General features: G+C 38.6%; 1 protein-coding gene across 3 annotated transcripts in view; it reads left to right on the top strand.

Annotated features, from left to right (window-relative positions):
• MAGI3 (membrane associated guanylate kinase, WW and PDZ domain containing 3) overlaps positions 1-23,535 on the top strand; it is a 435,962-nt gene that overhangs the window by 133,937 nt on the left and 278,490 nt on the right. For 2 of the 3 annotated variants that reach the window (XM_081493372.1, XM_081493371.1), the window contains exon 4: positions 12,878-12,977. The exons of the other annotated variant lie outside the window; for it this stretch is intronic. In XM_081493372.1, coding sequence (XP_081349498.1) covers positions 12,935-12,977 — 43 coding nt within the window. In that variant the 5' untranslated portion in view covers positions 12,878-12,934. The remainder of the gene's footprint in view (positions 1-12,877; positions 12,978-23,535) is intronic. 3 annotated transcript variants of the gene reach the window in all.

Raw genomic sequence — 23,535 nt, 5'->3', positions numbered from 1 at the left:
TGTTTTGCAAATACATTCCTTATATGAAAAATTTGAATGTAATATAGCTCCTATCTTTCATTCAAATTCAATTCAATAAACTTTTAGGATACCACAAAGAGAAATATTTCAGAGATTTAGATAGCAACAATTGTAATGCCTAGAAGTAGCTGTGGGTATTACCATCTTATGGAAAGACACAAACCTTAATCCTTGTAATGATTATAGATACTAAGAGATGGTTATCTTTACCTTACCTGAGTTGTTATTAAAACGATTGCTTATTTTTCTAAGCTCTTATTAGCATCTGATGAAATCCTCAGATGGATTTTCTTCTGGGATTGGACATGCTACAATGCAAATTGTACACAAGCTAAAAATTCATCTTCATATAATCGTACTCTGGGGTCACACAACATGTAAATGCACAAGCCAAGAATGCTATTTGTCTGCAGACTCATAAATGCATAAATGAATTACTCTCTTTCAGTGGTCAAGTATTAATAAATTTTCTCAGAGGCATCCAACTTACTAAATAGCTTGCTCCCTTACGTGTAAAGGCTTTCTGCTTTATCATTTTCATTAGGATCTCTGGCCTCAAGCCATCTTTCAAAGTGTTTTTATTTGCAATTACTGGTTGTTGTTTTTTTCCATTCTACTGCCTTTCCTTAACTTTTGAATAATATTTGGGTTGGTACAACTTACATAGCAGGCAACAAGATGAAAATGTGTTCTGTTAATTTAAAGGAATTATGTGACCATCTTGCAGATCTGTAATTAAGGTCTTAGATTAGTTACATTTTCTTAATTTGATAATTTTTATCTTTGTCCTCATCAAATTATGTCATTATAAAGATATAGCAATTAGAAATGCAAATAAACAAGATAAATTTTTCTACTCAGGTTTTATCTACTCTTTTTTCCCTCAACATTTACTGATAACTTAAGACAATAAGCTAGATGTTGGGGGAGGAGAAATGATGAAAGGAGTTTACTATCTAGAAAAGAAGCTCAAATATATATAAAATTTATTATAAGAAAGAAAACATTACAGAGAAGAGGTACAAATAAAAATGTATCAAAAACAGAAAACAGTGAGAAGCCATGGCAGGTTTTTAATAAGCAAATGACAAAGCCAGAGATGTATTAATGCTTTAGAAAAATTAATTCAGTAGCATTGTATTGGATGAATTATAGTGGTAGGAGTAAAGGGAAGGAGGATGGAGAAGGGAGAGGCTGGGGCAAAGAGATGAATAGGAAACTATTAATATTAAATAGATAACATTAACTAGGGCTTGGCAGTAGGAATAAAGAAAAGATGTGGATCCAAGAAATACTGCAAAGGCAAAACTGAGAAGTCATGGCTACCAACTGAATATGGGGAATGAGGGATGGGAAAGATTCAGATGAAATTTTGATTCTTCAAGAAAGGAAATATGGGACCAGCAATAAAAACATAGAAGGAACATTTTCTATTTTTTATTTGTATTCCTTTGCAACATTTTTTCACAACGTATTCTATATGCATTGAAAGCTAGCCTACTACATTAGAAGATTTTCTTGTCTTTATGTTTCTCTTATGATTCACTCATTATAGCAGCCTCTACTTCTTTCTAGAATAAGTTGTAATATAAATAAATGAATATGCATTCATTATACTTGATTATATAATTGTGCTTCCCTCTCAGCAAATGTCTCAAGGTAGTAATGTAATGGTTTCTCATCATAACTAAAATCTAGGCTTTTTTTTTGAAGGAATTTTTTTTTTATTCTTTTTTTATTAATTTATTTTTTTATTGAAGGATAATTGCTTTACAGAATTTTGTTGTTTTCCGTCAAACCTCAACATGAATCCGTCGTAGGTACACATATATCCCCTCGCTTTTGAAGCTGAAGGAATATTTTTTAGTTACATTGTGTTTATTATATATTTTATAGCATTTAATGCTTTCTTAGCATTAAGAAGTAGCTTTAGGAATTCCCTGGTGGTCCAGTGGTTAGGACTCTTCCATAGAAGGGGGCACAGGTTTGATCTCTGGTCAGAGAACTGAGATCCCACATGCCACACAGAATAGCCATAAATAAATAAACAAATAAAGATTTTTTTTAAAGTAGCTTCCGACAGAAAGAAACTTTCTCATTTTAATTTGGAGTCAAACTAATAGGTATCTTGTTTTCTTTTAAACAAGTATTAGTGACATTTTTCAGGAACCAAGCCATGATTGATACTTATCCCTTTAGAATCAAATTGCTTCTCATTTCTGTGCTAACATGGTATGAAATTTTTTAATATCAGTGATAACAGCACAAGCACCACTAACACTTACTGAGCATTCATTATGTTCAGGGCATTGTTCCAAGTGTCTTTTACTCCTCAGAGTAACCCTTTGTGGTAGGTGTTTTTAGAATCTCATTTTACAGACAAGACGCAAAGAAGTAAAGTAACCTATACAAGTTTACATGACAAGGAACTACAGGAACCAGAATTTGAACTCACGCAGTCTGCTTGACAGCTCCACCACGTTGCCTGTTTGTAAAAGTCAAGTTAGCCCAGCCTTACACTTCTCTTAAATTTTCCTGAAGTTGGGTCTATTTTAGTAGGGAAAAGAAAAAAGCCTCTAATGGTCACTGGCAATCTCAGAAGCCTTATTCATCAAGAGTCTGCAAAAACATAATTCCCTACACACCAAGAGATTTGATTAATAATTTTAAAATACTTACTTCCTGTGGATAGCTATAGGAAAGAAGAGTTCTTTATGTGTATTTAAGCTGAAAGTAATAGAAAGGGAAAATAAATGAGGATGAGTTGATTTTCAAGCAATAAAGCTATTCAAGAGTTAGAAAGATAAATCAGATGTCTGAGTTTCATTACCACAGCAAAGTGGGATTCTGGGTGATGTGAGTCCATTGTTTTGGAATGAGAATAGGAGGGTCAAAAGAGGAGGCTTTGTGGAAACATCGATCTTAGTAAAGGTTTTCCAGGATGGAATGTTGACAGCCCTCCTCATGGATACCTGGAAGGAACATAAATCATTTTCTAAAAACAAAAATATGAAAGGATGGAATTATTTCTGAAGATACTGAAGTCTGGAAGTATATTTCATCAGAAACTCATTTACCAAATGCCTTTATGGAAAATCTCTTCATAGATCACATATGCTGAAAAGATTACCTAACATATCAAAAATTCATCAAGTAAATGGGCCCTGAATCATGGGATCTTCATCTTTTATGCTTTTTTGCTTATTCTGTGCACTTTACTGAGTTTGGACTATGAACTCAAGCGAAGTTATCACACTCATATTTGTGCACACACTCTCAAACACACACACATGAATTATGTTTCTGAATTTTGGACAACATTAGGTAACTTAAGATGATTTTTCCCAGTGGAACAAAAGTAAATCTTTATTTCTATTTTTTATTTTAATTTAAAATATACCCCTTTATTAAATTGGATATATCTGACACTTTTTCCTCCAAGGTTCCTAAAAGCTAAACAACTTTAAATGAAAATTATATTATATTGAATATATACACAAACACAGAACAGGTTTAAAAATGGAAGTATTGCTCTATTATTTATCTGGAATCAGTCCTACTTAGAGATATCTAATTCTTTCGGCATTTTGTACATGGGTCAAAGGTCATATTACTTTGAAAGTAGGAACTTCTCCATCTAAAGCTGCCAAAGGATTTCATCCCAAGATAAATTTTCTCCAAGTTCCCAATTTTGCTATTTTCTGCAGTTCTCAAGAGGAGAGTGTTGAGGGATGGCAGAGTGGAGCCTTGTGTATTTTGGAAATTGCTTTAAAAGTGATGGAATCACGAATTAAATAAAACCAGTGAAGTGTCTTGCAGAGTCTTGTTCTAGGACAGTTGGTGGAGTACAAAAGCTGGTCTCTGCATCACCAAGGAACTTGCTAGAAATGAAAATTCTCAGGCTGCCCCAGATCTTCTGAATCAGAAATTCTAGGAGTGGAGTCCAGCAATCTGGTGTTTATTAACCCATTCAGGTGATTCTGTTTAATGCAAAAGTTTTGGGGTCACCAGACTAGAATCATCTATATCAGAATCACCTGGGGTGCTTTTTTTTTTGAAAAGGCTGCAGGTTAAAGGTTTCTACCCCACACTAGAATCTCTAATGGGGAAACCTGGGAATCCATGAGTTCAACAAGTTTTCCAGGTGATTCTTATGCATGTTCACATCTGTGGATCATTGAACCAGTAGATAAATCACTTGACGAGTTTGTGGGCGCAATCTCAAGCAGCTTTCTCTGGAGGCAACCTCACGCGCCGGGAAGAGCACTAGCTTTAGCGTTGTACAAACGACTTTGAATTCCAGGTACGCCTTCTACTGCTTATGTGATTTTTGACCAGTTGTGCAAACTTTCTGTTTCCTCTGCCTTATCTATAAAATGGGAATAATTATACCTAGCTTGTTCTGTTTTTGAGAGGGTTATGTAAGATGGGGTATATACTCTGCATAATGTCTCTTACACTTTAACAGAGATTAATCTCTTTCTTTTCTATACATCCTTCTATCAAAGATGTTCTAGCTCATTCCTGTCACGGTGCCTGGTAGTTTGCTCAGTAATATTTGCCAAATAGACGCAAGGCCCAGTGCAAAACTTGGGGATTAGAATCTTAGCTCCACCGCTTATCAGCTATGAGATCATGAGTGAGTTATCTGACCACTCTGTGCTTCAGTTTTAGTATCTTTAAAATGGGGATAAAAATAGCGTTTACCTTCTAGGCTTACAGGAATGATTAACTGATTTAATACATGTAAAGCACTTAAAAGCTGTGTCTGGAACACTGCAATTCTCAATTATTATTAAGAGAAAAATTCCTTACAAATGTACTTCTAAGCTTCGAAGGGTTTTACTCTCAGAGAAATAATGCAATATATTCAATGATTTTCCCCCAAGCATTTAGACATAATGTCGCGGGTTCTGCGTGAGGCCTTGGGGACACATAGACTCTGTTCTCGTGGAGCACAGAGACTAGAGGGAATGTCAGACATTAATCACATAATCATGTAAATGAGTATGTAATGACAAAAATGAGAAACGGGTACAGGTGTGTAGGGAAGAACAGCTTGTGTGGCTGAGGCTCAGGGAGCCAAGGGGAAGAAGATGGGGCAAGGTGAGCTATGGGTGAGAGGAGTGGGGAGGCCAGATCAAGCAGGCCCATCACCCAGTCTGGTGTATTTCCAGGAGAACGGAAAGTCTTGCAGAGATTAAGCCGGAAGGTGACATGTTAACAGGTATGTATTTCAGAAGATTGTTCTGGTGAATTCATGGAGATGAGATTGGAGGTGGCCCAGAGGGTGCAGGGAAGAGCAATTAGGAAGTTTTAACAATAGACAAGATACAATGCTGAGGTGGAGTGGAAGAAGCAGAAATGGAGCTTTTTTTTTTTAATTATGTATTTTATTTGGCTGTTCGTCACTACGCATAGGCTTTTCTCTAGCTGCGGCGAGACAGAGCTATTCTCTAGTTGTGGTGCATGGGCTTCTCATTGTGGTGGCTTCTCTTGTTGAGCATGGGCTCAGAGCACTTGGGCTCAGTAGTTGTAGCACCTGGGCTTAGTTGCTCTGCCAAAGATTCTGTGGAATCTTCCTGGACCAGGGATCGAGCCCATATTCCCTGCACTGGCAGGCAGATTCTTACTAATGGGCCACCAAGGAAGACAAAATGGAGCTGTTTAGAATTTGAGAGCTTTGTGGGAGAGGAAGTGGACAGGATTCAAAGATGATGCAAAATGGGAGGCAAGGGAGCAGGGGGAATCTAGGATGACTACTGTGTGCTGTGAAAGGACTGGATTGGAGGGAGAAGACTGTGAGTGTGGCACTGGATATATTTAGTTTGTCATCATTGAGAGCTATCCAGATGGCGGTATTGAGTAGCTGCACATACTGTTTTGGGGCTCAGTCAGAGGTCTGGGCGAGAGAAACAAATTAGGGAGTCATAGGCTTATGGATGGAAACTCTGCCAGGGACATGAATGAGATTACCTGGGAGCAACCGTGGAGTGAGGCGTTGGGCCCAGCCCTGCAGGACTCCGGCTCTGGAGGACCAGGGGATGGAGGAGGATGAGCCTGCAAATGAGGCTGCTGTGTCAGGATTGTCTGGAAATATTAATTTTTGTTTTCACTCTTATTTTCCCCTTTCCTCCCATTTTAAACTGATAGCCTGGTTTATTATTCCTGGTTTCAGGGATCTTGGCAGGGCCTAAGGTCAAAGGATCCTGAAGTTAAAGCATCTTGCAGTTTTTGGTAAAGGTCCAGAAGACAAAGAGAAACCATGAGGCAAGGGGAGAGAGGCCTGAAGGGTCTTGAATTGAAGTCTTAAGCACCCAACCTTAGCAAAAGTCCCAGGACCTTTCAGAGACCTGAGATTCAGCAGAACCTGTGGTCCTCAAGACCCTGGTGGACCTGGGCAGGCATGTTTTGGAGGTAATGAGAATTGATGGCCAGTGAGCAGAAGGCTCTCTCCCGTGCACTAGGGATATAAACGCTTCCCGATCTTTGCCCAGTTCTCTGATGGGAAACTCCAAAAATGATTAAGTGTAAATTTTCACCAGGCTGGTGGAATAGGGGGAAAAAGTCTGAACTTCGGTTTAAAAGAAGAATAAAATGTGATATTTCTTGAATATCACAGGTATATCCCTGATGTGCCCTATTGGAATCTGAGACAAAAGGAAAAATGATGTGCTTTTGATAACGCAAGTTTGATTTAATGTTCAAAATTCAATCAATATAACTCTTTATATTTATAGAATAAACAAAAATTATGCAATCATTTCAAGAGATGTAGAAAGATCATTTGGTAACATTCTGCAAACATGGCAGACAGGCCCTGAACCCAGGCACAGCAGGGCCTTCCTTCTGCTTCTGAGTGCTACTTTGTGAATTTTTTTCTATTGTTTTGTTTAGTTTTTTAATTGGAAGATAGTTGCTGTACAATTTTGTGTTGGTTTCTGCCATGCATCAACATGAATCAGCCTTGTGTATACATATGTTACTCGCCTCCCATCACTCTCCCCACCCCTCTAGGCTGTCACAGAACACTGGGCTGAGCTCCCTGTGTCACACAGCAAATTCCCACTGGCTATCTATTTTACATATGGTAATATATGTTTCCATGCTATTCTTGCAATTTGTCCCACCCTCTCCTTCCCCCATCACGTCCACAAGTCTGTTCTCTATCTCTGCATCTCTATTGCAGCTCTGCAAATAGGTTCATCAGTACTCTTTCTAGATTCTTCCATATGCAATATGCAGTATGCAATATTTCTTGCTCTTTCTGACTTACTTCATTCTGTGTAACAGGCTCTAGGTTCATCCACCTCATTAGGACTGACTCAAATGTGTTCTTTTTTATAGCTGAATAATATTCCATTGTATACATGTATCACAATTTCTGTATCCATCCATCTCTCGACAGACATCTAGGTTGCTTCCATGTTCTAGCTATTGTAAAAATGCTGCAATGAACATTGGGGTACATGCGTCTCTTTCAATTGTGGTTTTCTTAGGGTATGTGCTTAGTAGTGGGATTGTTGGGTCATATGGGGTAGTTCTATTCCTAGTTACTTAAGTTGTCTCCATACTGTTCTGCATAGTGACTGTGTCAGTTTGCATTCCCATCAACAGTGCGAGAGGATTCCCTTTTCTCCACATCCTCTCCAGCATTTATTGTTTGTAGATTTTTAAATGATGGCCATTCTGACCTGTGTGAGATGATACCTCGTTGTAGTTTTGATTTTCATTTCTCTAATAGTGAGCTATGTTGAGTATGTTTTCATATGTTTGTTGACCATCTGTCTATCTTCTTTGGAGAAAGTCTGTTTATGTCTTCTGCCCATTTTTGCATTGGGTTGTTTGTTTTTCTGGTATTGAGCTGCATGAGCTGGTCATATATTTTGAAGATTAATCCTTTGTCAGTTGTTTCATTTGCCGTTATTTTCTCCCATTCTGAGGGTTGTCTTTTAATGTTGTTTATGGTTTCCTTTGCTATGTAAAAGCGCCCTTAGCTTTAAAGGAAGCAAACTTGCCAATAATATTTTTAAACTCTACTACTTCCATTACCTTATTTTTCAAATGAGATAATAGAATTGCCATGTTTTAAAATTTCTTTTGACGAGTTGACAATCTTAAATGAGTTTTAATTAACTTGAAGTCAAATCATAATCAATTCTTTTGAAGGGGGAAATATTTGCATTTATTGTTTTTTTTCTTGGCTTTATTTTTAATTGAAGGATAATTATTGTATTTCTGCCGTACATCAATATGGATCAGCCATAGATATACATATGTCCCCTCCCTCTTGAGCTTCCCTCCTACCTCCCACCCTATCCCACCTCTCTAGGTTGTCACAGAGCATTGGGTTGAGTTCCCTGAGGCATACAGTAAATTCCCACTGGCTTATCTATTTTGCATATGTTAGTGTATATGTTTCCATGCTACTCTCTCCATTCATTCAACTCTCTCCTCCCCACCCACCCTGTGTCCACAAGTCTGTTCACTATGTCTGTGTCTCTATTGCTGCCCTGTAAATAGGTTCATCAGTATCATCTTTCTAGAGTGTGTTAATATATGACATTTGTATATGATATTTGTTTTTCTGGCTTACTTCACTCTGTATAAGAGGCTCTATATTCATCCACATAATCATTTCTTTTTTGGTATGAATATATTTAAACTTAAAAATATGTTACTACATTTACTTTTCAAATTTTCAATACTTTTCCAACATTCTAATGTTCAGGGAACAAACTAATTGTTACAAAGTACATAAAAGCATATTGATAGAGGCATGCATTTTTTCCTTTGCCTCAGGCTCCAATCTGAATCAGCATAGCACTGGCCTTTCACTAAAATTTTTTTATTTTGTTCAGTGTGGATTTTTTGGCATTAATTGAATTTTTTAAAATCTTGCATTAAATGTTATTTCTTATTTATGGAGTTATTTCTCACCCCTTTAAATTTTGCACCTGAGTGAGTGAGTCTGGATGTCTCGCTTACCTCATCCTGCTTGGGCCCTATTTCTTGAACACCTAACTATGGACTCAGAGTCGTTCCTCCCACATAGAAAAGAAGTAATCGTGTAAGAAGAGATCCAGAAAGTGTAGTGTCATTAAAAGGGAGTATTTCCAAAAGGGAGAGGATCAGAGAGGAGTGTCAAGTGTTGCTGTGAAGTCAGCTAAGCCTGAAACATTTGTTGAGTGACCTGAGGGTGGTTTCAGCTTAGTGTCAGCCTAGGTGGTTTGATGGGGGTGGAACTGGGCTGAGACAGATTGAGGAATGAGTAACAAGCAGGGAAATTGAAACTTTGACTGTGGACAGATCTCTCAGGAAGTTTGGTTCAAGAAGAACAGAAGGATAGGGCAGTAACCAGAGAGGGGGTGAAAAAAGTGACAGAGGTGGTTGTATTGTGAGGGAGAAGGTTAAAATATGAGAGGAACTATGGCCAATAGTGGCAGAAGGCTGTGAGAAAACTGGAAGGAGATAGATGGGATCCTTATCACAGATGAAAGAATTGGCATTAAACAGGAAGTAAAAAGTCTCTCCTATTGCAGCATGAAGAGAGAAGGTGCTCAGTATAGATGTAGGTGGGTTTTAAATTTTGATAACAGGAATTATCTGCTGGAGATAGTGAAGGACAGGGAAGCCTGGTGTGCTGCAGTCCATGCGGTCGCAAAGAGTTGGACACGGCTTTGTGACTGAACAACAACAACAGGAAATTGAGGCTCCTTCTGAAGGCCTCAATTTTCTCTATTGAGAGGGAGACAAAGTCCTGAAGAGAAGCCAGTGGCAGGACACTGGACATTTGTGGGGAAGAGGAAGCTTTCAGAGCTGTAATGAGGGACTTAACTCGTGGCTGGAAGCAGGACTCATCAAAGCTCCCCTGCATCCCAGTAGGTAAATGATGCTGCTTCTACACTATGGAATTTCATGCAGTTATAAAAAACGTGAAGAAACACCCCAGAGGAGAGCTTATCGATGTCCTATATCTCTAGGATATACTAATTAAAAAGAAAAAAGATATAGTGCATCTAGTATAATTCCTTTTGTATAGGACAGAGGAAATATAGAAATATATTGTATAGTTATATTAGCTTATATTTACATTAAGACACAGAAAGAAGAGATAAACAACTAATAAAAAGTGACCTGGAGAAAGCAGGGAGCTGGCTTCCCAGGTGGTGCTAGTGGTAAAGAACCCACCGGCCAATGCAGGAGACTTAAGAGATGCGGGTTCAATCCCTGGGTCGGGAAGATCCCCTGGAGAAGGAAATGGCAATCCACTCCGGTATTCTTGCCTGGAGAATCCCATGGACAGAGGAGCCTGGTGGGCTACAGTCCAAGGGTCACAAAGAGTCGGACATGACTGAAGTGACTTAGCATGTACTCATGAGAAACAAGGTGAAGGGGGATGGATGGGAAAGGGCTCAATATTGAACCTTCTTTATTTTTGAATCATGTAAATATCTTACCTATTAAAAAATAAAACTAAAATAACGTGAAAAGTGAAGTTCTATACAAATATGTAAGCATACTGAACACGGAATCTCTTTGCAAGTCAAAGCTATCCCTGATTTTTAAAATGATTGTTCTATCAATAGGCTTATTGCATGTCTACATCCTTCTGGAAAGGTGTTGTTAAGGATCATCAGGGTAGTAAGGAAAGGGAATTATTATTGCTTTCACACTTGAAGCTGGTTAGTTCTTTCTCCCACTGTCTTGAGTACATGGAGGTCACTCCAGGTTCTTCCTCTAATGCTCCTTACCTCATCTACTCCCTCTCAGTCAGCAATCTTGTTCCCTCCCCCAGCTTCAACTTAGAAACCTCTCTTCCAAATTCTAGACCTGAAATCACATAGCCAGATCAACATGGTATACCACTTAGGGTCTCAACAGGAAACAGATGGCATATGCAAATTGGGATAATTCCAGGAGGGATTATTTACCAAGAGACTATGATCATGGCATCTGGTCCCATCACTTCATGGGAAATAGATGGGGAAACAGTGGAAACAGTGTCAGACTTTATTTTTTTGGGCTCCAAAATCACTGCTGATGGTGATTGCAGCCATGAAATTAAAAGATGCTTACTCCTTGGAAGGAAGGTTATGGCCAACCTAGATAGCATATTTAAAAGCAGAGACATTACTTTGCCAACAAAAGTCCGTCTAGTCAAGCTATGGTTTTTCCAGTGGTCATGTATGGGTGTGAGAGTTGGACAGTGAAGAAAGCTGAGCGCCGCAGAATTGATGCTTTTGAAGTGTGGTGTTGGAGAAGACTCTTGAGAGTCCCTTGGACTGCAAGGAGATCCAACCAGTCCATCCTAAAGGAGATCAGTCCTGGTTGTTCATTGGAAGGACTGATGTTGAAGCTGAAACTCCAGTACTTTGGCCACCTTGTGCAAAGGGTTGACTCATTGGAAAAGACCCTAATGCTGGGTAGGATTGGGGGCAGGAGGAGAAGGGGACAACAGAGGATGAGATGGTTGGATGGCATCACTGACTTGATGGACATGGGTTTGGGTAGACTCTGGGAGTTAGTGCTGGACAGGGAGGCCTGGCGTGCTGCAATTCATGGGGTCGCAAAGAGTTGGACATGACTGAGTGACTGAACTGAACTGATTTAGAAAGGTTTGGGGGTAGAGGAACTGTAGGGAGCTAGTGAGAGCTGGGCTTTCACTGGCTCTAAATCCCAAGGAGTGAGGAGATGGAGCAGTTTCTAAAACCTAGAGTGGTGGAGAGCAGACTGCTTTGAAGAGAATAGTAATTGGCTTTCCTGATGGTTAAAACTGTAAACAATCTGCCTACAATGCAAGAGACCCGGGTTTGATTCCTGGGTCCGATCCCTGGGTCAAGAAGATCTCCTGGAGAAGGGAATGGCAACCCACTCTAGTATTCTTGCCTGGAGAATTCCATGGACAGAGGAGCCTGGGGGGGCTTCAGCCCATGGGGTCATAAAGAACTGGACACAACTGAGCGACTAACACTTTCACCCAGGGATGCAAGCAGCTTAAAGTGGTCTTATTGGTTAAAAAAAAAAAAAAAAAACTAGAGAAGTAAATACCCAGACATTACTCTCCTCACTCCTTCCTACCTCCTGCTCAATTCCACATTGGCCAAACTCAAAAGCTAGAGGAAATGGCAGGCTGTGGATGTTGTTCTTCAGATCTGTACCCCTGGAGCCCAGGACAGAGTAGGGGAAGATGAAAAGCAGATCTGGAGGGGGAATTCCCCAGCGGTCCAGTGGTTAGGACTCTGTGCCTCCTCTGCAGGGGGCACAGGTTTGATTCCTGGTCAGGGAAATGGGATCCCATATGCCGAGTGGTGCAGCCAAAAAAACAAAAAACAAAAAAAAAACCCAGTCTGGAGGGGCAAAGCAAAACGTGGTTCAGTTGATGTCAAACTCAATATTTTCCAAAGCAACGACATAGACTTTCATTTGTTAACCTGACCTGACTTTTCTTCTGGATTCCTTAGTTACCTCGTCATTCCTGACTCCACCTCTCTTGCCCTGTGGGTACACATATATGGGCACACAAAGAGTCTTTCTTTTCTACTAGATTGTGAACTCCTGGAGGCAGGGCCCTTGAGCCTGGACTCCACAAATGCTGCGTGAAGAGGAACAACATCTAGCATTTATTGGGCACTTCCCATATTAAGATGACCACTTCATTTGGATTGTCTCATTTAATCCCTCAAGGCCTCCATAAATAGGGTGGCTCCTATTATTATTCCCACTTTATAGATGAATAAACTGGGGCTGAGAGAGGTTAAGTAACTAATGCAAGGTCACATTTTTAAAAAGAAGACTTACGACTCAGGAATTACCCTGAAGCACTACAACCTTCCCTCTGCCTTTCCTGTTCCAGGTTGAGTCAACCATCCACAATGACAGCAGTGCTTTGCCTAAGGACAAAAGGAGGCAAATGTTGGCCAAACAGCATACTTCAGAGACAGAAAGGGTTGGAGGTAGGTCTTGAACTTGCTGAATTTTGATGGCAGAGGGGAAAAGAAGGATGTGCCAGGCAAGAGGGCCAAGGAACTGCTGGGAGAGATTGTAGTTTGTGGCCTTGTGTAGAGAAGAACTTGACCAGATCAAAGAAGTAGAATATTCAGAACCAAAGAAATAAGATTGAGGAGGATGGAGGGGAATCTGGATTTGAAGTGATGGAGCTGCTGAACCTCCCTAGAGGAGGAAAATGAAAGTGGTATTTTGGGAAGAGTGCCACTTATAAAGTACAAATGATGAATTGGAAATGGAGGATCACATGCTGATGGAGGGACCAGCTAGAAAGCTGTTCTAATGGTCTGTGGATGAATCAGAGAAGCTGGACAAAAATGAGGCAATGGAAATAAGAAATAAACTTTCGATACAATAAATGTTTCAAAGCAAAAAACCCACCCACACCAGTTACTGATGAATTGCTATGCATATGAAAGACTTGTTTTTGTTTTAGTTGCTAAGTCCTATCTGACCCTTTGTGACCCTATGGACTGGAGCTCCCAGGCTCCTCTGTTCATGGGATTTCTCAGGCAAGAATATTGGCATGGGTTGCCATTTCCTTCTCCAGGGGATCTTCCCAACCCAGGGATCAAACTTATATCTCCTGCACTGGCAGGCACATTCTTCACCACTGAGCCACTTGGGAAGCCCTGAAAAAGGCTTGGACTTCAGTTAAAATGACTTTAATGTCTAGCCTTTCCAGTGATCTCACCATTGATCAAGAAGCTGGAGTTGGGTGAGAAAGAAAGGAGAAAATGAGTTCAATTTTAGACATACTGAGTTTGTTGTGAGGTACTAACTGACCTGTTAGTCACTCCCAATTTTGCCCATTTAAAGGTGTAGGTCTTCCTGGTCTAAAAGGGACAAGAGTGCTGGGTCATATATCAATTTTTTATTCCTTTTGTTCTGATTTTCCCGATTTTTACCTTCTAAGAAACTTGTGTCTTAACTTTTCACCTTTTCGGTTTTGCTCTCTATTAATTTTCAGTACACATCTAGCCTCTGAACACATCTAGTCCTGCTGTGATATGTGTGCTGGGGCGGGAAGTAGGGTATAGCTTTGGGTATCATAACACACCAGGGTACTGAAGCCCTGTGATTCAGGACTAACACGCTGGGGCTCTAATTGATAATATTTTCTGCTTCACAGTAGCTGGGTTGAATTGCACAGACTTGGAGGGGTAAATGAAAATAAGTGTTTTATGGAACAACAGGCAAACCATTTTAATCTATAACTACTATGATTATGTTTCTGGCTTCCTTGTCTACAATAGAACGTAAGTGGTGTCTATGAGCCATATACTGACATTTCCTTTTATGTTTGCAAATAACACTGCAAATGATATTATATCCTTGCTCTAGCTCGCAGGAGACTTAAAAGGCTGAGTTGACAAAGCAGGAAAGCTAAATCATTTATGGGAATATAGACAACAAGATTTTCACCACCACTGCTGGAATATGAGAAAAGTTCATAGAAACCATAAATACTGATTTTTCTGGTCACAAAGACTGAAAGATGAATACCTTAAAAAAAAAAAAAAAGTAGGAAGAATAAAGACTTCTCTGAATTGCCCATCAAGTTTTTCCATATATGGGTGAACTTATCATTTAACCTTAAAAATAAGAATTATATGTAAATGCTCCTAGAGTTTGATTATGAACGTATCTATTGAATTTATAGTTTATTTTAAAACTTCAACTGAGAACAAAGACTAAGTGTATTAGCAGATATCTGCAGATACTTATGTTGTTTGGAATAGAACAGCAGCATAAATAAAGACTTAAAAGATGACACGAAAAGTTTCTACTAATGGATCATAAAAATAGGTAAAGAGGAAAGAACTACAGTTCTGTCTGACAAATTTATACTACAAAATAGCCTTTTTTCTTCTAAAATATAGTACACTAACTTCATAAATTACCCTGCCCTGGGACTCTGTTTATTTGATTAGTTATGCTGGTTTATGCAGCAAAACTGCTCAAATAAGATGGCTTTGGTTTTGTTGTTTTTGTTCCAGTATAATTAATTCTAGAACCTTTTTTCACTTTCAGAAGTGTCTGGACTTAGACAAAATATAGTTACCTGTGCAAAGGTATCATGGGTGCAATATGGATTTAAGAAAAAAAGCCAGAGCTCTTAACTTTAATTCAAAAATTATATATTTCCTGCCTATGTGCCAGGAATGATGTTTGAGTGACAAAGATGAAGATAATTGTCCTTGCCTAAATGGAGCTTGTGTAATACAATGAGAAAACTGCCCTTAGTAAAAGTGCAATAAATACATGTTTGGTTCTTTCCTGGGTAACAACTATGTGTGTGTTTGTGTGTATGCTCAGTTGTGTCAGACTCTTTGTGATCCCATAGACTGTAGCCTGCCAGGTTCCTCTGTCCATGGGATTTCCCAGGCAAGAATACTGGAGTGGGTTGCCATTTCCTTCTTCAGAGGATCTTCCCAACCCAGGGATTGCACCCACATCTCTTGCATTGGCAGGTGGTTTCTTTACCACTGTGCCACCTGGGTAACAACAATATAGTGGCCAACTGAACATGTTATTATTGGGTTAGCCAGAACAGTATAATGGTAATAGTGGGCACCTTGTTTTCTTGCTTATAAAGTGAGGGGCTCTAGTACTTCACTTTTTTTTTTTTTTTTTTTACTGTGCTGGGTCTTTATTGCTGCACAGGGATTTTCTCTAGTTGTGGAGAGTGGGGGCTACTTTCTAGTTGTAGTGTGAGGGCTTCTCATTGTGGTGGCTTTTCTTGTTGTGGAGCATGGGCTCTAGGGCATGTGGGCTTCAGTAGTTGTGGTTCCCAAGCTTTAGAGCAGAGGCCCAACAGTTCTGGCTCATGGGCTTAGTTGTCCCTCAAGGCATATGGGATCTTCCTGGCTCAGGGATTGAACCTGAGCCTGCATTGGCAGGCGGACTCTTTACCACTCAGCCACCAGGGAAGCCCTGGTACTTCACTCTGGAACAGAGTAATTTCTTTCCAGTGGTGGTTTTGAAGTTTGGGAATTTTCTATTTGTTTAGGGAGGTGGCGGGGGAATGGGGGGAACCTGAGTGAGTTTGTTACTAGATTGCCTGAGTTCAAATTCTGGCTCCATCATATGATAGCTGAATGGTCTTGGGATCCTTACTTATTCCCCTTTACTCTTTGGTATCTTTATCTATAAAAATGAGTAAATCAACTAGAGAAGTAGAGGAGTAGAAACTGTTTCAGTCGTGTCCAACTCTTTGCGACCCCATAGACTGTAGCCCACCAGACACCTCTGTCCGTGAAATTTTCTAGGCAGGAATACTGGAGTGGGTTACCATTCCTACTCCATGGGATCTTCCCAACCCAGAGATCCAATCCATATCTCTTTGTCCCCTGCATTGGCAGGCGAATTCTTTACCACTTGTGCCCCTTGGGAAAAATTTAAAAACGTACTTCATAGGGTTGTTGCCAGAATTGAACAGTTAATGCATGTAAGGACTGAGAATAGTGCTGGTGTACTCAGTAAATACCTCTTATGGTTTAGGTATTATTTAAACACACACATGTCCAGTATTTCTCACTTGCAGTGGGAAGAAAAAAATTAAGAATCACTTTTTTAAAAGTTAGAAAAATCTTGGCTCCTATGGTGTGAAGGGAGCAGTGCTACTTTGTTTAGGCTTAGACTACAGGACAAAAATGTCCTTCAAGCAGAAAGGAGAAGGTGTTATTTATTATTTAACATCTTGCTAAGATGTATGAAAATGAAATGAAGGTGCTATTGTAGAAGATGCTAAGTTTTATCCAGTAAGAATTGGCTGGAAATTTTTACCTAAAACATTCACAAAGAACCTGAGTATCTCCTAAATTGAAGGATACTCAGGAGAAGGGTTACCTACTGGGTGGTTGTTCAGTTGCTCAGTCATGTCCGACTCTTTGATACCGCACAGACTGCAGCACACCAGGCTTCCCTATCCTTCACCAGAGCTTGTTCAAACTCATGTCCATCGAGTTGGTGATGCCATCCAGCCATCTCATCCTCTGTCGTCCCCTTCTCCTCCCACCTTCAATCTTTCCCAGCGTCAGGGTTGGTGAAAGTATTGGAGTTTCAGCTTCAGCATTAGTCCTTCCAATGAATATTCAGGACTGACTTCCTTTAGGATGGACTGGTTGGATCTCCTTGCAGTCCAAGGGAATCTCGAGTCTTCTCCAACATAATTCAAAAGCATCAATTCTTCGGCGCTCAGCTTTCTTTATAGTCCAACTCTCATATCCATATACGGAGAAGGCAATGGCTCCCCACTCCAGTACTCGTGCCTGGAGAATCCCATGGATGGAGGAGCCTGGTAGGCTACAGTCCATGGGGTTGCTAAGAGTCGGACACGACTGAGCGACTTCACTTTCACTTTTCACTTTCATGCACTGGAGAAGAAAATGGCAACCCACTCCAGTATTCTTGCCTGGAGAATCCCAGGGACGGTGGAGCCTGGTGGGCTGCTGTCTATGGGGTTGCACAGAGTCGGACATGACTGAAGCGACTTAGCAGCAGTAGCAGCATATCCATATATGACTACTGGAAAAACCATAACTTTGACCAGGCGGACCTTTGTTAGTAAAGTAACGTCTCTGCTTTTTAATACACTGTCAAGGTTTGTCATAGCTTTTCTTCCAAGAAGCAAGCATCTTTTAATTTCATGGCTGCAGTCACCATCTGCAGTGATTTTGGAGCCCAAGAAAATGAAGTCTGTCACTGTTTCCCCATCTATTTGCCTACTAGGGCAAGATTTTAATGCTGACAGATCTGTTTTGTTTTAAAAAGCAGATTCATTTTTAGACTGCTTACATATTTTCATTTGCTTAATGCTGTTTTTAATATCTTCTCCACAAGTCTCAGGATGGTAGCCCCTGCAGTAGTCCAGGAATTGCTTCTATATAAAATTGACTGTTAGCTTAACCTTTATTTCTTAAAATAATTTTTCACCCATTGAAAGGAAACAGAGCACCTTGAAAGATAGGCTGATTTCAGACCTGTGGCAGGAAATTAAGAGGAGTCTGGATATCTTGCTGTGCTGGAAAGCAAGGAAGCTATCAGGAACTAATGGGTCAGGTCAGAAAGACACAGGAACCAGCCAGATTAGGATATTGATACGGGAATAAAAGGAAAGAAAGAGACAGAAGGAGCAAATATGACAACCTTGATCATTATTTAATTTGGGTGAATGTGGGATTCATTTTACTATTCTTTCTTCTATTTGTTTGAATTTTTTCAGTATAATCACATAATTTAGGCCTTCTTTTATGCAAAGCAACACATATGTATTAACAAAATTAAGTAACAGATGGATAAAATAAAAAGCATTGATAATTCTATCACATAATTACTGAATTACTGTTCATTTGTTGTGATGCCTTCTCAATAATCTTTACTACATATGTGAATTTAAAAAAATGAATTTCTTCTTCAATTTCTCATTTCTTCTGTGGCCTAAAAGCATCACTTTGGTTATACTATTACTCTGCTTTCTAATCCATTAGGACTTTCACAGTTACCAGGAACAGTCAAGCCTCTTGGACATTCAAGGTCTTCCAATATTCTTCCCAGAATTCTTTCTACTACCTTGTCTCCATAGACCCTTCCACCCCTCAATACTCCAGCCCCTGGGGATCCCCTATGTTTGAATTCAGATTGGTTTGTGTATAAATGTCACAATTTATCATCAGAACAAGTGCTGAAGACCTTTAAAATAATATATTTGGGGATTTCAAAATTTAAAACTCTTGATATAACTAGCAACTTCTCCTGGTACAGAGCTTAATTTTTGTGAAAAGGCCAAGCTATGGCATAAGCATTGTGCTGAGATCCATGAAAAAAAATCAAGAGAATGCATCTCAGCCTGTAAGGCATCATTGGAAAACTAATTTAAGGTGAGACTCTGCCTCTAAGAGTTACAGCACTTCTGCAATATTTGTTTCTTCTCTCAAGTGGTGTTGGAAGAAGCAACAGTGGACTTCTTTTGCTGAGTAGAGTGTGAGGTTCCCCAAAGGACCAGGGTGTCACACACTTCCAGAGCTGGGAATTTGGATTCTAGGAGTAAGCTTGTCCTTGGTTCAGCTATGCTGCATTCACTGCACTTTTGCAACTTGGAGAGGTTGTAGTTTTGGTCAGAAAAAATATAATTCCAATGTTTCTAAACTTCAACAGTTCTTGTATGTCAATTATTTTGAGTAGATTTTTGTTTAACAGCTGGAAAGATTCTTATTCATGATAGATGAATATTGTCCTTTTTTTCTTTTTACCAAGTTTCTAAAAGTCATCTTTTTTTCTTTTTTGAGTTTGATTTTTTTCAGCTCACACAACTATGGACTAATAGGACTAGGATCCAAATAAAAACTAGTAACTATGTTTCTTCCACTTTCTACTGCATAGGTTTCCTAATACTTCAAAGCAAGACATATGATATCCCTCAAAGATTACTTTGAAAAATAGAATATTTGTCCCTTCATTTGAGTTATAGGATGGAGAAAATGAGGGGTTGTTTAAGCTTCTGTGTTCCCCAATATCTAAGCAAGCCCATCATGGTAAAATTCTCTTGTAGAGCCATAGTCACTAGAGGAATTGGAAGACCCTTGTTTTCATATATTTAATTTTTCAGTTACTTAATGATTAGTCTAAAATATATATTTCACTTTATGTTGTTGAAAATGGCACAAGTCCATCTCCCTGCGTTAGTAGGCAGTAAGTGATTTTTAACTCCTCCAGGTGTACAAATCTCTGAGCCTATGTATTGTTCTCTCAGATAACTATGGCTTTCTGTTGTCTCATGGTCACTACTCAGAACAACTGTTCTCAGTGTAGTGCATCACTGATGCAGAGAGTAAGGAACTGGTTAAATTTCTTAGACTTGGAATATTCCAAGTGATTAGTTGGATTTTTTTTTAGAATACTCAGCGCCTAGCGTATTTACTCTCTTTTCGAGACAATTAATTGTGGCAAGTATGTGGGACAAGCTGACATAGGCAGTAGATTCTGAGTTTCTGGGTTTGTTTGTTAAATCTTCCTCAAAAAAAAATCATTCATATATATATATATATATATGTACACACACATATACACATATAATTAACCCAGTTTTCCCTCTTACTCAGGTGAATTTTACATGATCGTTTTTAAATCAGCAAAGGCTGTAAAACTGTTTTGGTTGTGACCAAAAGATCTATCTAAGCAAAAAGATCATTAAAAATTTTTGTCTAGGTTTATCGTGATAATTGACATACAACATTGTATTAGTTTGTGTACAACATAATGATTTGATATACACATATATTGTGAAATAATCACCACAATAAGTTTAACATCTGTCACCCCACATAGTTATGAATTTTTTTCTTGTGATGAAAAACTTGAGATCTACTCTCCTAGCAACTTTCAAATATGTAATATTTATCGTTAACCATACTGTAACTATCCTGTATATTATATCCCCAGAACTTAGTTATCTTACAACTGGAAGTTTATACCTTTGACCACCTTCATTCATTTCCCTGACCCCCCACTCACCTCTGGTAACCATCAATCTGCTCTGTTTCTGTGAGTTCAAGTTTTGGGTTTTTTTAAGATTCCACATATAAATGAGATTATACAGTATTTGTCTGTCTCTCTGTCTGACCTATTTCAGTAATAGCAGCCAATCTGACACTAAATGCATTAAAAAGTAAATTCCTGAGAATTTTCCAAGTTTTACTACCTCATTTCATTGGCAATTGCTCTATTAATATTCTGTAAAAACTTTGCTAAAATTCACATGAAAATAGCTTCCTTTGGGTACAGATTAACCCCCTAGATCAAGAAAAACATGGCAAGAATGCTCTCTACAAGCCATCCCAAATATGGAAATCAGTTGAGCCACGAATCTCTTCTAAAACTAACACTGATGACATTTCTGCCAGGTGGTCTTGTCCTAGTAACTTCTTTTTTTCAATTTCAGCTGTTAATTAAAATGTAATTAAACAGAAAGTAAAGCTATTCATTTTTTAAAAAATTTTAAATCGCTAGAAGCACCAAAATCGGCACATATAGAGTTGTTGAATTGTCCTAGTGACTTCTAACATGTCTATCTCTAGTTCAGATTTGTAATGTGGTGCTTTGGGATAATAGTGTTTTTCCACCAATGTTGATTTGCCCTGATCTCATCTAGAGTCAGTAAGCACTTGGTAAAGTTTAATTTCTTACTAGAATAGACTATCTCTAAGAACCAGAAAATTCCCTGGCCCAATTACCTCTTGGCCCAAGTTGTCTGGTTTTAAAAGGTTAATCTGAGCTTGGATGAGATTCAGGATTGGTAGAGTAGATTCGGGAGTTTTATTTGCTCAGCACCCTCTATGTCAGACATTGGGCTATGCCACATGCGGCAGGCAGAAACGCAGGTCTTGATTATTTTTCTTTGTCCTCAGTTACTTTCTTTCCCTCGCCCGCTCCCTCTTTTTCACTTCACTTCCTTCTCTCCTTTAAACATAGTACTTCTATTTTTCTTCTTTTTTCTTTTTTTTAAAAAAGTAATACATACACTTTGTAAAAGTAATAATTCACAGGGCAAAAGGATATTTAGTGAAAAGTATTTCTCCCTTTCATCCTCCCAGTCTTACTGCCTAGAGACAACCACAGCCATTAATTTAACTCGGTGTCCTCCAGAGGATATAGACCTATAGGAGTGTGTGCAGGTATCTATCATACTCCTCCGCCTTTTTAATCCAAATAGAAGGAAGCACATCTGTATCTTTAAAAAATATATCTTAAGGAGCTTTCCACAACAGTAGATAAAGTTCTAACTTATTCTGTGCAAGATTCGATTGAATGTATATTTCACAATTCATTTAACCAGCCTCTGTTGCAGACATTTTCTACAGCATACAATGCTGCAATGTACTTATTAATACATAAGTCTTTGAAAATTCCTAGTAATGGAAGTGTACTGAAATTTTAAAAATTCAGATGGTAGCATATTACCCACCAAAATATTCTAATTTATAGAATTTCAGCAACATCATATTTATTACCAAACCTTTGTTCTTTGCTCATCTATTAGGAGAAAAATGGAATTTTATTGTTTGAAAATTGAATAATAGAAAATAGAATAATCTAATTTAGCCTGTCTTTCCAATGGACTACTTGTTTTGTTTTGCCTAGCTTGCTTATTAATTTATAAGAACTTCCTTTATAAAAAGGAAATCTGCCTTTGTCAATACATAGTGTAAATATTTGTGCCAGGACTGTATTTTTTTTTTTTTTTTATGTTTGAAGAAAAAACATCATTTAATTGTATCTTTTATTTTTTTTTTATAAATTTATTTATTTTAGTTGGGGGCTAATTACTTTACAATATTGTAATAGTTTTTGCCATACATTGACATGAATCAGCCATGGGTTTACATTTGTTCCCCTTCCTGGACCCCCCACCCACCTCCCTCCCCATCCCATCCCTCCGGGTCATCCCATTGCCCCAGCCCTGAGCCCTTGTCTCATGCATCGAACATGGAATGGTGTTCTGTTTCACATACGATAATATACATGTTTCAATGCTATTCTCCCAGAACGTCCCACCCTCACCTTCTCCCTCAGAGTCCATAAAATTGTTCCATGCATCTGTGTCTCTTATTCTGACTCGCATATAGGGTTATCGTTACCATCTTTCAAATTCCATATATATGCATTAGTATACTGTATTGTTGTTTTTCTTTCTGGCTTACTTCACTCTGTATAATGGGCTCCAGTTTCATCCATCTCAGTAGAACCGATTCAAATGTATTTTTTTTAATGGCTGAGTAATATTCCATTGTGTATTTGTATTTTTAAAGTTTGTTTATGGTAATTGTTTTGCCATGCACACTTAAAAATTTTTGTAGTCAAAATTTTTTAATTGAAGTATAGTTGATTTACACTGTGTTAGTTTCTGGTGTACAGAGAAGTAATTCAATTGTACATATGTATACATAGATTTTTTTCCATTGTAGTTTATTACAAGATATTGACTATAGTTCCCCATGCTATTCAGTAGGACCTTGTTTATTTTATACATAATTTGTACGGGCTAATCCCAAACTCCTAATTTATCCCTCTCTCTCCCTTTCCCCTTTGGTAACCATACATTTGTTTTCTGTGACTGTGAGTCTGTTTCTGTTTTGTAAATAAGTTCACTATATTATTTTTTAGATTCCACATAGAAGTGATATATTTATCTTTCTCTGTCTGACTTAGTATGATAATCTCTAGTCCAACCATATCCCTCCAAATGGCATTATTTCATTCTTTTTTATGACTGAGTAATATTCCACTGTGTATATCTACTACAACTTCATCCTTTCATATTTCAGTGGACATTTAGGTTGCTTCTATGTCTTGGCCATTGTAAATTGTGCTGCTACAAATACTGCAGTGCAAGTATCTTTTTGAATTATAGTTTTCTCCAGATACATGCCCAGGAGTTCGGGATTGCAGGATCATATGGTAACTCTAATTTTAGTTTTTTAAGGAACCTCCATAGTGGCTGCATCA

The sequence above is a fragment of the Giraffa tippelskirchi genome, chromosome 5, assembly GCF_054371585.1.
Source record: "Giraffa tippelskirchi isolate mGirTip1 chromosome 5, T2T-mGirTip1v1.2.pri, whole genome shotgun sequence".
In the NCBI taxonomy this organism is placed as follows: domain Eukaryota; kingdom Metazoa; phylum Chordata; class Mammalia; order Artiodactyla; family Giraffidae; genus Giraffa; species Giraffa tippelskirchi.
This window is presented reverse-complemented; position numbering and strand designations above follow the sequence as displayed.